We start from the raw sequence: 13,230 nt of genomic DNA on the forward strand, positions 1-13,230 counted from the left end.
CCAGTGGCTCACAAAGTAGAATTTTTGCTCACAAGACTCCATAGCTTAGAGGGAGCATTGCTGGCAACCCTAGCTGGTAATATGATATTGTCACTTATTATACTAGTATCACTTGGTTGCAACTATATGAGCTTTGAAATTTTGCAGGCCTTTTCTCTGCATATGATGGGTGTCCCCAACCATTTTTATCCTGCGGGCACATTTGGAATTCTGACACGGCCTGGTGGGCGCAGCAACAAAATGGCTGCCGCAGGAGGCGGAGCCAGCCACAAAATGCCTGTCACCACTTCAGTAACACAGTGCAGATCTGCACAGCCAATCAAATCTCCAGTAGTCAATCAGAAGCCTTGCTGGGCAAAAGCCCTACCTGGCCCTACTCACTTTCTAAAAACACTTGGCAGGTACCAGAAGAGGTGTTGGTCCCCTGTTGTATGGGAAGAAAAATTATGTCCATAAGTGGAGGAAGAAACTGTGGCCTGGTTTGCACATAATCTTCCAGATTCTCCAAAGTATGGTTTGGAAGACTGAGAACATCCTGTGGGCTTGTCTGATTTCCCTTCCATCTTCTTCTCACATGCTCTGAGTCCCTTCCTTCCTTCTTTGAGCAAACTGTAGTTTGCTGCCACATCCAAACAGGCAAATTACAATGTGTGCAAACCATACTTCACCTCTGAGCCAACCTTTGGAAGTGAGTTTTGTTCTCAAAACTTCAAGATCAGGCTGCTTTGCTCAAAGGACAGGAGAAAGGTGGGATCACACAAGTCAGCAGCTCGTCTCTTAGCCTGGGGTGTGTTAAATCAGAACTGGGTGAAATGATGTCAGATGAATGTTCCATGCAGTGGTGGCGAACCTATGGCACGGGTGCCAGAGGTGGCACTCAGAGCCCTCTCTGTGGGCACATGTGCCATCGCCCCAGCCAGGCCCAGACCATCATTAAAGTGTCGAATTCTCTGCCAAATAATTTTAAGAAAATGAAAGCATTTGGGATTGCTTTCCTTACTTTGTTTGGATCTTCTTAAGCTAATGTATGAGTTGTTTTTTTCTAAAGTAAAACCTCCGCATTCAGGTTAAATTGCTGTGTTGGCACTTTGCGATAAATAAGTGGGTTTTGGGTCACAGTTTGGACACTCAGTCTCTAAAAGGTTCGCCATCACTGGCTCCATGCATACTATTGTGAAAAATAGGCTAGAAAGTTTTAGGCAGCACATATGGTCCTCGCCCACCCAGTGTCCCTCACGGAAACTCTTCCATCTCTCTCTCTTTCCACACTACCTAGTCCCTGATACATCTGGACCTTCTGTTGTTTTCTTTGCAGCTAACGGCACTCATTCATTACATTCAGGTGGATTATTCCCACATAACTCCTTCTTTGGTGGTGAGTAGCCACAGCCATGCTTTTTGCATATTAGGCCACACCCACGACAGTGCATATCATTAGCATATTAGGCCACACCCCGTGTTACCAGAAGTGTGGTCATCCAGCCACACCCACCTTTTGCTTCTTATTCTGTTTACCTTGTTTGTTGTCAAAACCCAGGGCACACTACCTAGTCCCTGATACATCTGGACCTTCTGTTGTTTTCTTTGCAGCTAACGGCACTCATTCATTACATTCAGGTGGATTATTCCCACATAACTCCTTCTTTGGTGGTGAGTAGCCACAGCCATGACCAATGTGTGCTTAAAACACACTGCTTTTTGCATTTTAATCTTGACTGTATCTAATACCAAGCCTTCTGCTGAGAATCTCACACCAACCATGACCCCTGAAATAGCACCCTCTCAGTTCACAGTGCTAAAATAGATGAAGCAATGGCACATTTTGCATTTGTGTCTTTGATAGAGTGCCCAGGCGATTACCGTCAGGCATGGGTGCAGTTTTGTGCACACTTACTAGGGGTAAGTTTTGTTAAACTTGGCAGGGTTTACTTTCCTGACCTGGCTGGGCCAGGCTAGACCTTGGATGGGAGACCACGAAGGAAGGCCAGGGCTGCTACACAGAGCCAGGCAGTGGCAGAACCACTTTTGTTCTTCCCTTACACTGAAAATCCCATTCCCCATCACTCAGCTGTGACACGACAGGGGAAAAAAGGAAAAAAGTCTTGCCAAGAATGGCCTTGTAAGTGAATGAAAATTTCCATAGGAAAAGATGAAGGCCAGACATGTCCCAAAGATTGTGTCTGTTGGCTCTTTCAAGTGTACACATTTCTTAAAAGTAACTTGATAAGTGGCCCAAATAAACATTATGTTGATACTTTAGAGGCACTTGAGCTGCCTGCTAAGTAAATTTGTTTAGCTAATGTCAGCCTTCACGCCAGAAGCCAGGTAAAATTTTTGCCACAGGGCAGAGCTCTTATGCATGGAGTTCTGACACTGAAATGCGGAATCTCTAGTGACTTTTTGAAAACAAATTTCTTTCCCTTACTGCTCAGCTGTGGGCAAATTATTTTTACAGCATCTGGATTAAAATTTGGAATGGAAACACTGGGAAGGAGATACATTGTTTTGTGGGCTGTATAAACCCCCACAGGATGCCAGCTGGCCCTCCCCTGGCTTACTATATGCAAAAGCTACGTTTGCTAGTTCTTTAAGAGCTGGCAGTACAGAGGTTGGACCCAACCAACTGCAAATATTGTAAGGTTGTCAGCTCTTGTTTGGGAAGTTTCTGGAGCTTGGGGGAAATGGGGGGTTTGGGGAGGGGAGGGACCTCAGCAGGGTCTGACGCCATAGAGTCCATCCTCTGGAGCAGCCACTTTCTCCAAGGGGACTGATCTAAATGGCCTGGAGAACAGTTGTAATTCCAGGGGCTCCCCAGGCCCCACCTGGAGGTTGGAAACCACCAGGGGTCATTTCCTGCAGGAGCGCACAGGAGTGGCGCTCAGGCAGTAAGGAGCTCAGGGGGCGGGCACATGCAACAAGCCCTGCCCCCTGCTCCCAGCAGCCCTCAGTCGGGCCATGAGAAACAAGAAGCAGCAGGTAAGTTGCAGAGCCCCACCCACCCACCCACTCCCATCCGCCTTCAGGTACAAGCTCTCCCTCCTCTGTGAGGACAGATCTGCACGTCCCACGTCCCCCCCAATAGCTAGCAATCCAAAACAGTCCAGTGGAGCCTGAGCAGTGGGTGTTGCCTTCTGACACACGTCCGGTGATTTCAGGGGGTGTGGCAATATGCAAATAAGTTATGCTAATACGTTATGCTAATGAGCTCCTGCACCTCTTTTTCTACGAAATGACCCCTGGAAACCATGTAGAGTTCTGCTTCTGAAGTTAAACTTCCCCCTTTCTGCTCCATCCCACTGTGCTCCCAAAAGTGCTGCCCCCCCAAAAAAAAAGAAAAAAGAAGAAGAAGTGCTGCCCCCAGGGCTTGGGAAACCCTCTCTGGGAAGCCGTGCTGGGCATGATGTGGGGGGTCTCCAGGGGGACGAGAGAACTGATGAAAATCACACACACACACACACACACACACACATACACTGTGCTGGCAGGTGTGCCCTTCAGCTATGGGGAACCAACATTTGGACACAGCCAACTGAGGCGGACAGCACACAGTGGGTTGGGGGGCCCTTCCCTGACTTGCATTCAGCCCATAGCTAGGGTGAGGCTTTTGGGGGTCCGCCCCCTTTCTTAAAGGCACAGCCTCACAAGAATTTCTCCTGTAAATGCTTTTTTCAATCATTTAAAAACATTTCTTAAAGGCGTGCGCGCCTTTAAGCAGAGTGGGGTGCTGTAGTTGACTAATTCCTTCACTGAGCAAGGGGGCTGGAGTAGGTGACCTCTAGGATCCCTTCTAACTCTGTGTCAAGAAACTGGTCTCCTTTGAGAGAGTTTTTCTGCCTAAGTGTGAGCTTTCTTGACCATAGAAGTCATCAACCCCTCCTGCTGGCTTGTTATCAGGATTTTTGCTTCGGCTGGCAGAAGGGATTAACTTGCAGCAGCTGAGAACTCTCATCTAAAGTGGTTGACCCCTTGCATTTTAGAGATCTATCCCGCTAACAGCTTTCTATTGGCTAAATGGCTTTTCTTTCTGCACTGAGAACTTCAGCCCCACCAGAAAAAAAATTGCCACAGAATCCTAGCTACAGGCCCGCTTGTAGTTATGGCCTGAAATAGCTTGGGAGAATGGCGGCCGGGGGGGGGGGGGGGAGATCTTCAGCCGTCCCTCCTGCACTGTTTTCTCTAGCCGAAAAGGCCATGGGGGAGGGTCCTACTTGCCCTGCTGTGGGGATCCCTGTACTGCTTTGCAGTGTACGTGGAGCCCCATACCAGCACAAATAGAGTTAGTGAATACCCTAGGGTCATGCCTGAAATAGGGATTTGAGATCCAAGGTCCCGATCCTGTTCTGTTCACAAGAGCACATGGCTGTCTGAAACCACATATGTGTGTAATCTCATTTATTAACATCCATCTCCTGCCTTTCTCTGTTTTCCCCTCCCTTCCTTTCTTTGATGGTCTGTCCCACTTAGACTGTAAGCTCCTCAGGGCAGGGACCCCTGGTTTTTGATTGCTATTGTTGCTTGGGTTCTTCGTAAAATGCCATTTACATTAATGGGCCTATGCAATACAAAAGTAAGTCATCTTTGCAGAAAGTGCTGGAGGTTATACCCTGGCATGACAGTAATAGCTGAGGCTAAGAGCCAGAGTTCCCACTGCAGCTATGATTTCTGGTTTTATTCTTATTCACTTTATCCCTATTCAGAAAGTGCACTTTACATAAGGCAGCGGGAATAAAAAGAGAGATTCCCCTCGCATATGAGTTCACAGCAAACGCGAGCAGGTAGCTTTTAGAAAGATTTTCTGGTCCCCGAATGGTGCCACGGAATGTTTAAGTTCTGGCAGCGTGGCCTTGATTGGTGTTGGGGTGCACGCATCCGACGATGTCAGATCCTTCTGCACAGAAGTTCGACCTTTTGTTTTTACGCTCTTTGCTGGGATGGTGAGTTATCTACAGATATAGTTCTCTGGGTGCGTAAATGTTTTGGCCGGGAGAGGTCCATGAAAGTTCCATAGTTTTGAGTCGTTACTGTGTGGACAGGTTTCGAAAGGAGTGACTTGCTGTAGAGACTCTAAAAATCAGCCGATGGCATGCTTCTGGCTTTTCCGCAGAATATCGTTTGCTATTAGAGCCAGTTCGGTGTAGTGGTTAACTGCGCGGACTCTAATCTGGGAGAACCGGGTTTGATTCCCCACTCCTCCACTTGCAGCTGCTGGAAGACCTTGGGCAAGCCGTAGTTCTGTCAGAGCTGTTCTCTCACGAGCAGTTCTCAAAAGCGCTCTCTCAGCCCCACCTACCTCACAGGGTGTCTGTTGTGGGGGAAGGGAAAGGAGATTGTGAGCCGCTCTGAGACTCCGAGTGAAGGGTGGGGTATAGATCCAATCTCTTCTTCTCTTCAATGTCGATTTGTGCGTGTGGGTTTGAAGGCAACCCTGAACAAAACTGTTGATATGGGGGGGGGGGAATGGGTTGGGGAGTAACGATACAGGGCTGAACCCCATCAAACAGACCCCTGTGGGGAGGGGGTGGGTTTTGCAGATTCTCCCCTCCTGGAGCTGCCCCCTATGTTGTCCCTAGGGGGTACCCTGTCTCCCAAGAGCAGCCTTTTGGGGGACATTTTGGGCTGCAGCAAGAGGGGAGGTGAGAAAGTCACGTGGCGTGGGAGGAAGTCCCGTCACCGGATGCTAAATTTTGAAGGGTTCCAAGTGACACGAATTTACCTGTCTTGCTCGGATATTGAAGATGTCAGTTATAAGCACTGAAGGGTCCCAGAAATCAATTTACTCATCAGCAGTTAGGGACAAATAAGATAACGGTATTTGACAGCTGCATCAGTTTAAGAGGAAAAAGTAATGAAATTGCATCAAGGTTCAGTGTTTATAGTACAGGGGAAATAGAACTACGCAGGGGAAATACCTGAGGTTTGTTAATTCAGTGATCTGTAATACACCCTACTGACTCTTTGTGGGGTCATACAGACCCCTGGTATTTGACTCACACATGTTTTTCTCTAGCTGAAAGCCTGCTGGAGTTATGAATTAAAGAAAAGAGCACCTCTGAATCATCCGCTATTGTGCTGTTACATGAGACTGCACACCCTGTCAAGGCTGCTTAACCCACGGAGGTGTATAGTCTTTTGTTTTCCCTCATTCATTTTAATTGGGCTGAGCTGATCCCCATTGTCATAGGAATGAAAAGGAAACACAGTTGAAGAGGCGTCTGAAATGCAGCGGAGTGACCCTTTTTATTGTCTTTTTGTAAAAGGTGCAGGTGAGGGAGGGACATCTTTTCAGTTTCATGCTCCCTTTGTGTCGGATGACTCCAAAAAGTATAGGAGAGGGATGCTGGTGAAGTTTGATTTTTATTACGAACTAATCCGACGCCCTTTAAAGCTAGATCCTTAATATGTTTTATGTGGAAGGAGGTTCTGCCGGGACTGGCATCCTTAATACGGATGCGTAGGAATGCAGCCCTAGGGTCATAAACTCGGCACAGGAGAATGGAATTATTTGGGAACGAAGCTTGATGAAACTGATGGAGGCTTCACTTCCGTAGTGTTGCAGCCAAGAAGAAATGCACGCCTCCGTTTCCCCTCTTGGATCGCAGCTGACATTAAGAAACACTGCTGTCCTTGGGAAAATGGGTCCTATTTCTAGTTATACAAGAAGTGGGACCCGCGATACTCGCGGGGAGATGAAGTGTTTCCCACAGCTCCCTGCCTGCAGAAGCAGGAGAAGCAGCAGCAGGTGAGCCCGCCCCCCGGCATTGGCATCGAGGCCATCCCGCCGGCCCGTTAAGCTTCCCCCCTCCTTTTACCCCCAGTGGTGGTGGCGAGGCTGGCCCGCCAAGCTTTCTCCCTCCACCCCCCTGAGCGGCAGCGAAGCCTGAATGGCTCACAGCCGCTGGCCCACCAAACGTTCTCTCCCCCCCCCCTCTGGCGGCGGCGAGACAGTTGCCAGGGCGTTCTCTGCGTATGCACAGGGAACACTCTTTTACTTTTGGGGGGATTTAAGTATCCCACCTATAGTTTTTTAAACTTTTTAGATTTTTCTGCACACCTGGGGATTGCCCCAAATGTGCAGGAAAATCTCTTTGCCCCCTAGGTGCCCCCGATGTGTGGATTTAGATATCCGCACGGAGGGGGCGCTTTGTCTATTAGTATATAGACTTATTTAATTGTTCACTTCATTTATACCCCGCCTTTCTCCCCAGTGGGGACTCCAGATGGCTTGCATAATTCTCCTTTCCTCCTTTTTACCCTCACACCAACCCTGTGAGCAGTGTTCCCTCTAAACTGAGTTAGTGTGAGCTAGCTCACAGTTTTTTAGCCTCCAGCTCATGCATTTTTGTCTCAGCTCAGGAAGGGATGGCTCCAGAGCAAACTGATTTATGCAGCAGCCAAATCGCTCGCTCACAACTTTAATGCCAGTAGCTCACAAAGTAGAATTTTTGCTCACAAGACCTCAGAGGGAGCCTTGCCTGTGAGGTAGGCTGGGAGTGTGTGACTGGCCCAAGGGCACCCAGCAAATCTATGGCACGAGTGGGGATTCGAACCTGGATCTCCCAGGTACTTGTTTGACACTCTTAACCACTGCACCACACTGGCCCTTGCATTTTCCTTAGTAAAGTTGAATGAAGAGGAAGGTCTGTGGTGGTCCGTTTTCCTCTAAGAAGAAATAGGGGGCTTGTGGGAAATGCACAACTAACTTCATAGTTTGGGTTTAGTTTGTCTGACCGAGAAAAGCAATGAGCTTGTTGCCAATAATTTGCCTGAAGTAAAATCTGCCATGGGTCTGTGGAGGCTGTTGCAAGTGGAGTGGAGCAGTTACCAGCATGAGCTGTGAGCAGGAAAGCCCCAGGTTGCTTCCGCCCGGGGGGGGGGGGATTTCTCTGTCTCCCTCACATTGCAGTAGAAGCTCTGCACAGATATCTTCTCTGTGCTTTCCCCCCACCCTCCATCTCCTCCCCTTGCCTCTGCCAGGGTTTTTAAAAATAATGATATACCTACTACTGATAATTTAAAAAGGGGGGGGACCCAGCAGAAAGCTGCTAGGTTGAGGGGGGGAAACAGCGCCGGATGTGGGGAGGCGAAAGGAAGTCTGGAACTTCCCATCTATACCTTTCCCCAAACTCGCAATCGGTACAGTCTTTGGGGGGAAATTGTGCCATAGGTGGTTTCGGGAAACCTTCAGCGGAGTCTGGGGAAGCCCACAAGGTCTGCAGAACAACATCAGTGTTGTGCAGAAGTCAAAAGAAAAACCGCTGCTGAGGAAGAGCTGGTTGCAGAAGCAACACCAGTTCAAAGGTCCCTTTGGACATGAGCTGCGGTGGCTCAAGTGGTTAAGACGCTGAACTGAGGAAGAGCTGGTTGCAGAAGCAACAGCAGTTCAAAGGTCCCTTTGGACATGAGTGTCTAAAGCCACTGTGTTGCTCTTGGTTCCCTTCCGAGACCCAGTTTGGTGTAGTGGTTAGGAGCGCAGACTCTAACCTGGGAGAACCAGGTTTGATTCCCCACGCCTCCACATGCAGCTGCTGGTGTGACCTTGGGTCAGTCACAAGTTCTCTCATGAGCAGTTCTCGAAAGAACTCTCTCAGCCCCCACTTACTTCATAGGGTGTCTGTTGTGGGGAGGGGGAGAGAAAGGAGATTGTAAGCCGCTCTGAGACTCCTTTGGGTCGTGAAGGGCGGGGTACAAATCCAAACTCCTCTTCTTTGCAAGTGCCAGACAAGACATGTGCTAAAAGTTCTATGTTCAGACCTCCAGAAGATTATTTTTTTTAAAACATAATTTTCAAGCACTGTGGAGAGGGTGAATTAATTAATTAATTATCACATGGCAGTGTGTGTAGTCAGGCCAGGAGATCGTAAGATTGTGTGGCAGCCAGCAGTCCCAGCTCTTTTAGTTTTATGTACCACTAGGTGGCGAGCTAAATTTATTTTTAAGGCAAGAGATGTTTCAGAGGTGGTTTGCCACTGCCTGACCCTGTGTCATGCCGCTGGAATTCCTTGGAGGTCGCCCTTCCAAATACTAGCCATGGCTGACCCTCCTTAGTTTCTGAGATCTGATGAGATCCGGCTAGCCTGGGCTATCCAGGTCAGGAGAGAGGGCGAGTCTGATCCACATGGAGGAGGGTTCTAAGCCTACCCTCTTTCCTCCCCAGGGTCCTAATTCGAATCCTGAAAGTCAAGCTTTTAAAAATAGCCCAGAGTTCCTAATGTAGAACTCCATCATCATCATCATCATCATCTATTAATCATCCTATCTCAGCTTATGCCAGGCTCTGGGTGCTGTACAAGACATAATATCTTTTACTATCTCAAGAACTAGCCAGAAAATTGGAATACACAAAACAAAATTTTTTCGAGAATGCAAATAAGCCAACGAGATGGCTAGCTTTCAAACTAAGAAAAGAAAGAGCGAAAAGGACTATTGTTGCCTTAAAAGATGAAAAGAAGGACCTGAAATACAGGTCGGAAGAAATCAAAGACATAGTAGTACAATTCTATACAAAACTATACCAACAAGAGAAACTAATTGCATAAGATCCCGCAGGGCCCTGATGTCCTTTGACAGAGAGTCCCACCAGGTCTGGGCCAGCATGTATCTATTTTGGCTCTAAGATGAGTATCACTGTTCTAGTCTACTTTACAAAGTTGTCGTCTAGATGATTTGGGGAAAGCGTCATACGTTAATGTGGCATGTAAGGCTTCTGGTGAATCCAAGGGCACGATCTGCAGCGGAACGTAAGTTCCTTTGAATTCGAGAGAAGTGTGGATGATGTGCTAGGAACTGGGGGAATGAGCTCTTGTTAAAAGGCTGAAGCATAACTGAGCAGACGTGTGAGAAAATAGCATCGCATTCTCCTGTCATCGCATCCTTGGTGTAGCACAGGTGGAATTTCCAATTACGTTCACAGTATATATATATATATATTTCAACAACAGTGGTCCACAGCAGTGAGACAATAATTTTGCAGGGGGGGGGGTTGTTGTTGGGGTTTTTTGGTGGAAGATCTTCAGCTATCCAATAAAGAAACGTCAGGGTAGGTAAGAAGTTTGTTTTTAATCAGAAAGATGGCTTGCCTGTTAGGGGTGAATCTTTTTTTTTTTTAAATGAACTGTCAACCCAGTTTGGTCACTTTCTGCGTGTGGTTAGGAGGACACTGTGCTGTGAGCAGAAAATGAGCAGATTTGCTCTCTGCCTTCTGCAAGCAAAAACCAGGGCACAGTCCTTTTGAAGATGGGAAGTAGAGGAGTCCTACATGACCTGCTAGAGCAAATAATCTGTCTTGTTGCATATGCAAAAACTGCAGTGTCGAAACGGGGATGTGGAAAAGAGCAGTGCAGATAGCCAGTGAAGGAGGCTGAATGCACAAGCGCATATCACTGTTGGATAGACATCACAAAGACTATTCCCCCATCACCAACACTGAGGCACAGAGGCACACTGGAGCATAAAGTAAATGTCCTTGTGAGTAAATGTTGCCCCTTGCTCTTTTTTTTCAAGTGACCATTTTGATTGTCTACCCCAGGGGTCCCCAACCATTTTGAGCCTGTGGATACCTTTGGAATTCTGACACAGGGCATCGGGTACAACTATGAAATCGCCATTGTGGGAGGCGGAGCCAACCACAAAATGGCCATCGTGGGAGGCCAAGACGCACACAGCTGCCACCTAGTAGTTGAATCTGCACAGCCTATCAGATCTCCAGCGGCCAATCAGAAGCCCTGCTGAGCAGGAGCCCCATCCGGCTCCACCCACTTTCTAAAAACACTGGGTCCTTACCATGGCGACAATGGGTACCACATTTTATGAATAAGCAGCAGCCTTGTCACAAGAAATACTCAAAAGTAACTGGGGTTTTTTGTTTTGTTTTTTGTTTCTTCCATTTGTCTCTTGTTTTTCTTCTGGACTGTCCAGTGCAACTTACAAGCAATGCTCCCTCTAATCTCTGAAGTCTTCTGAGAAAAAAATTCTACTTTGTGAGCTGCTGGCATTAAAGTTGTGAGCAAGCAATCTGGCTACTGCATAAACAGGTTTGCTCTGGAACCATCCTTCCTGAGCTGAGACAAAAATCTGTGAGCCGGAGGCTAAAAAATGTTGAGCTAGCTCACACTAACTCAGCTTAGAGGGATCACTGCTTACAAGGTATTCTCCACACACTGAACGAGTGGAGACCTACTTAATTTTCGTGACACGGCAGTTTCATGTGTCGTCGAGATTGTTCCGCTGTTTGTATGGCCGCTTTTCTCTGATCTCTCATTGTTCTTCTGCTGATCGTTGCGCCTCTGGGCCGGTGAGGCAAGAGAGACCAAATGAACCACCTCAAAAGCCCCCCTGTCTTGGATCCTGGTGCAGGCGTGCCTCCAGTCTTCCAAACCCGATGCAATGCGCCTTTTGTACGAACGCCTGACATTCTTGTGTGTAATTCTCTCCGTTTCCCTTTCTAGGCATTTTTTAAAAATGAACAAGAGTAATTCTGATTTGGAGAAGCTCAGAGGTGACGCTGCAGAAAGCCACAGCCCACCTTTCCAGGCGGTCCACGTCACTTTCACAGCCGGCTCCACGGACAGTTTGCATTTGGACACCACTGCGTTCAGCAATGGAGGTAGACAAATTTCGGATGTTTAGGGGTGGGATTGTCGTAACTTGCCCGAGCAGCCATCTTGCGTGCAGAGGCAGCTCTGCCCACTAGGCTGGGTTTGATTCCCCACTCCTCCACATGCACCTGACTGGATGACCTTGGGCAAGCCGTAGTTCTGATAAGAGCTGTTCTTGAAAAAGAGCAGTTTCTGTCAAGAGCTCTCTCAGCCCCACCTACCTCACAGGGTGTCTGTTGTGGGGAGGGGAAGGGAAAGGAGTTTGTAAGCCACTCTGAGACACCTTTGGGTAGTGAAGGGCAGGGTATAAATCCAATCTCTTCTCCTCTTCTTCTTTAATTTGCAAAAACGATGTGCCTCAGCTAGCAAACGTTTTGGGGAACTCTTCTATAATATGTATCTTACATACCCTTTTAAAGAATGCAGTATGGCAGAAAAGCAAACTTTTTCTAAGTATCTGCTGCTGAGCAAGTACGCTTCCCCCCCCCCCAAGCCCTCACGTAGGTTTCCTCAATTGTTTAAATATTTATTCTGTTCCATTCTGTTCCAGCTCTCCTGTTCTTTGGCAGCCGATGACCAGTTCAACAGTAGAGAGCCTTCCCCCCACCCCTCCTTCCAAGCACCATACAGTGTTGACTCCCGTTTCCAAAAACATTGGTTTACTCATTTGGAGGGATTTACGTGCAGTATGGTCATAGAGGCTACATTCTGCTTAGTTTGTAAGGCTTAACTGAAGACTTCTGTGGACCTTTGTAGACTTCCACATCCATGCTTCAGTTTTTAAGATTGCTGGTATCCAAGCACATTGGGGTTTACAACAGGCATCTTATCTTCATCAGATCTTGGAAGGTAAGTGGAGTCCGCCCTGGTTAGTCCTGGGATGGGACACCACCAAGGACGTCCCTGTCACTACAGAGAGGCAGGCAATGGCAAATCACCTGAAGGTCTCCAGCTTTGAAACCCCTACGGGGTCCCATAATAATAATGAATAATTGTCCTATGGCAGTGCGCGTAGAATAGCTAGGAGATCCTAAACTTGTCTGGCACCATGAAGTTCTAGCTCTTTAGTGTTAAGCACCACTAGGTGGCGAGCTAAACTTGTTTTTAAGGCAAGAGACATTTCAGAGGTGGTTTTGCCATTGCCTGCCTCGGCATCACGACCCTGGTATTCCTTGGAGGTCGCCCATCCAAATATAGCCAGGGCCGACCCTGCTTAGCTTCTGAGATCAGATGGGATCGAGCTAGCCTGGGCTATCCAGGTCAGGGTGGGTTCGCCATAAGTTGGTTGCCACTTGATATCACTTTCCACCACCTCTACAGGCAGAATCTTGGACTTGAGGGAGACCTGTCTGAGCCAAATCAAATCCTCTCTCAGCCAACGTATTTGGATCCCTCTGAGCCAACTGGGGATGGCTGGGGGTGGACAGTAATTTAAAGCACACCCTGGACTGGGGGAGCTGAACCCTCCCTCACCCGTACTTTCCCTCCTGAATTTTTTTAAGGCAGTTTTTCTGTCAGTAGGAGGCACCTCCTGTCATGAAAACCCCACTGAGGGGTTCTAAAAAGGCAGTTTCAAGGTGGGGGGGGGGAGCTGGCGGTGGATGGGTCGACTTCTCACCCACATTGTAGGGTTTTC

General features: G+C 48.0%; 1 protein-coding gene across 1 annotated transcript in view; it reads left to right on the forward strand.

Annotated features, from left to right (window-relative positions):
- The window catches only part of LOC107108051 (tyrosine-protein kinase SgK223), a 95,877-nt gene that overhangs the window by 69,873 nt on the left and 12,774 nt on the right, over nt 1-13,230 (forward strand). Inside the window, exon 5 of the mRNA XM_015408435.1 lies at nt 11,445-11,602. Within this exon, the coding sequence (XP_015263921.1) occupies nt 11,445-11,602 (158 nt within the window). The remainder of the gene's footprint in view (nt 1-11,444; nt 11,603-13,230) is intronic.

The sequence above is a fragment of the Gekko japonicus genome, unplaced genomic scaffold, assembly GCF_001447785.1.
Source record: "Gekko japonicus isolate JY-2015 unplaced genomic scaffold, Gekko_japonicus_V1.1 scaffold853, whole genome shotgun sequence".
In the NCBI taxonomy this organism is placed as follows: Eukaryota; Metazoa; Chordata; class Lepidosauria; order Squamata; family Gekkonidae; genus Gekko; species Gekko japonicus.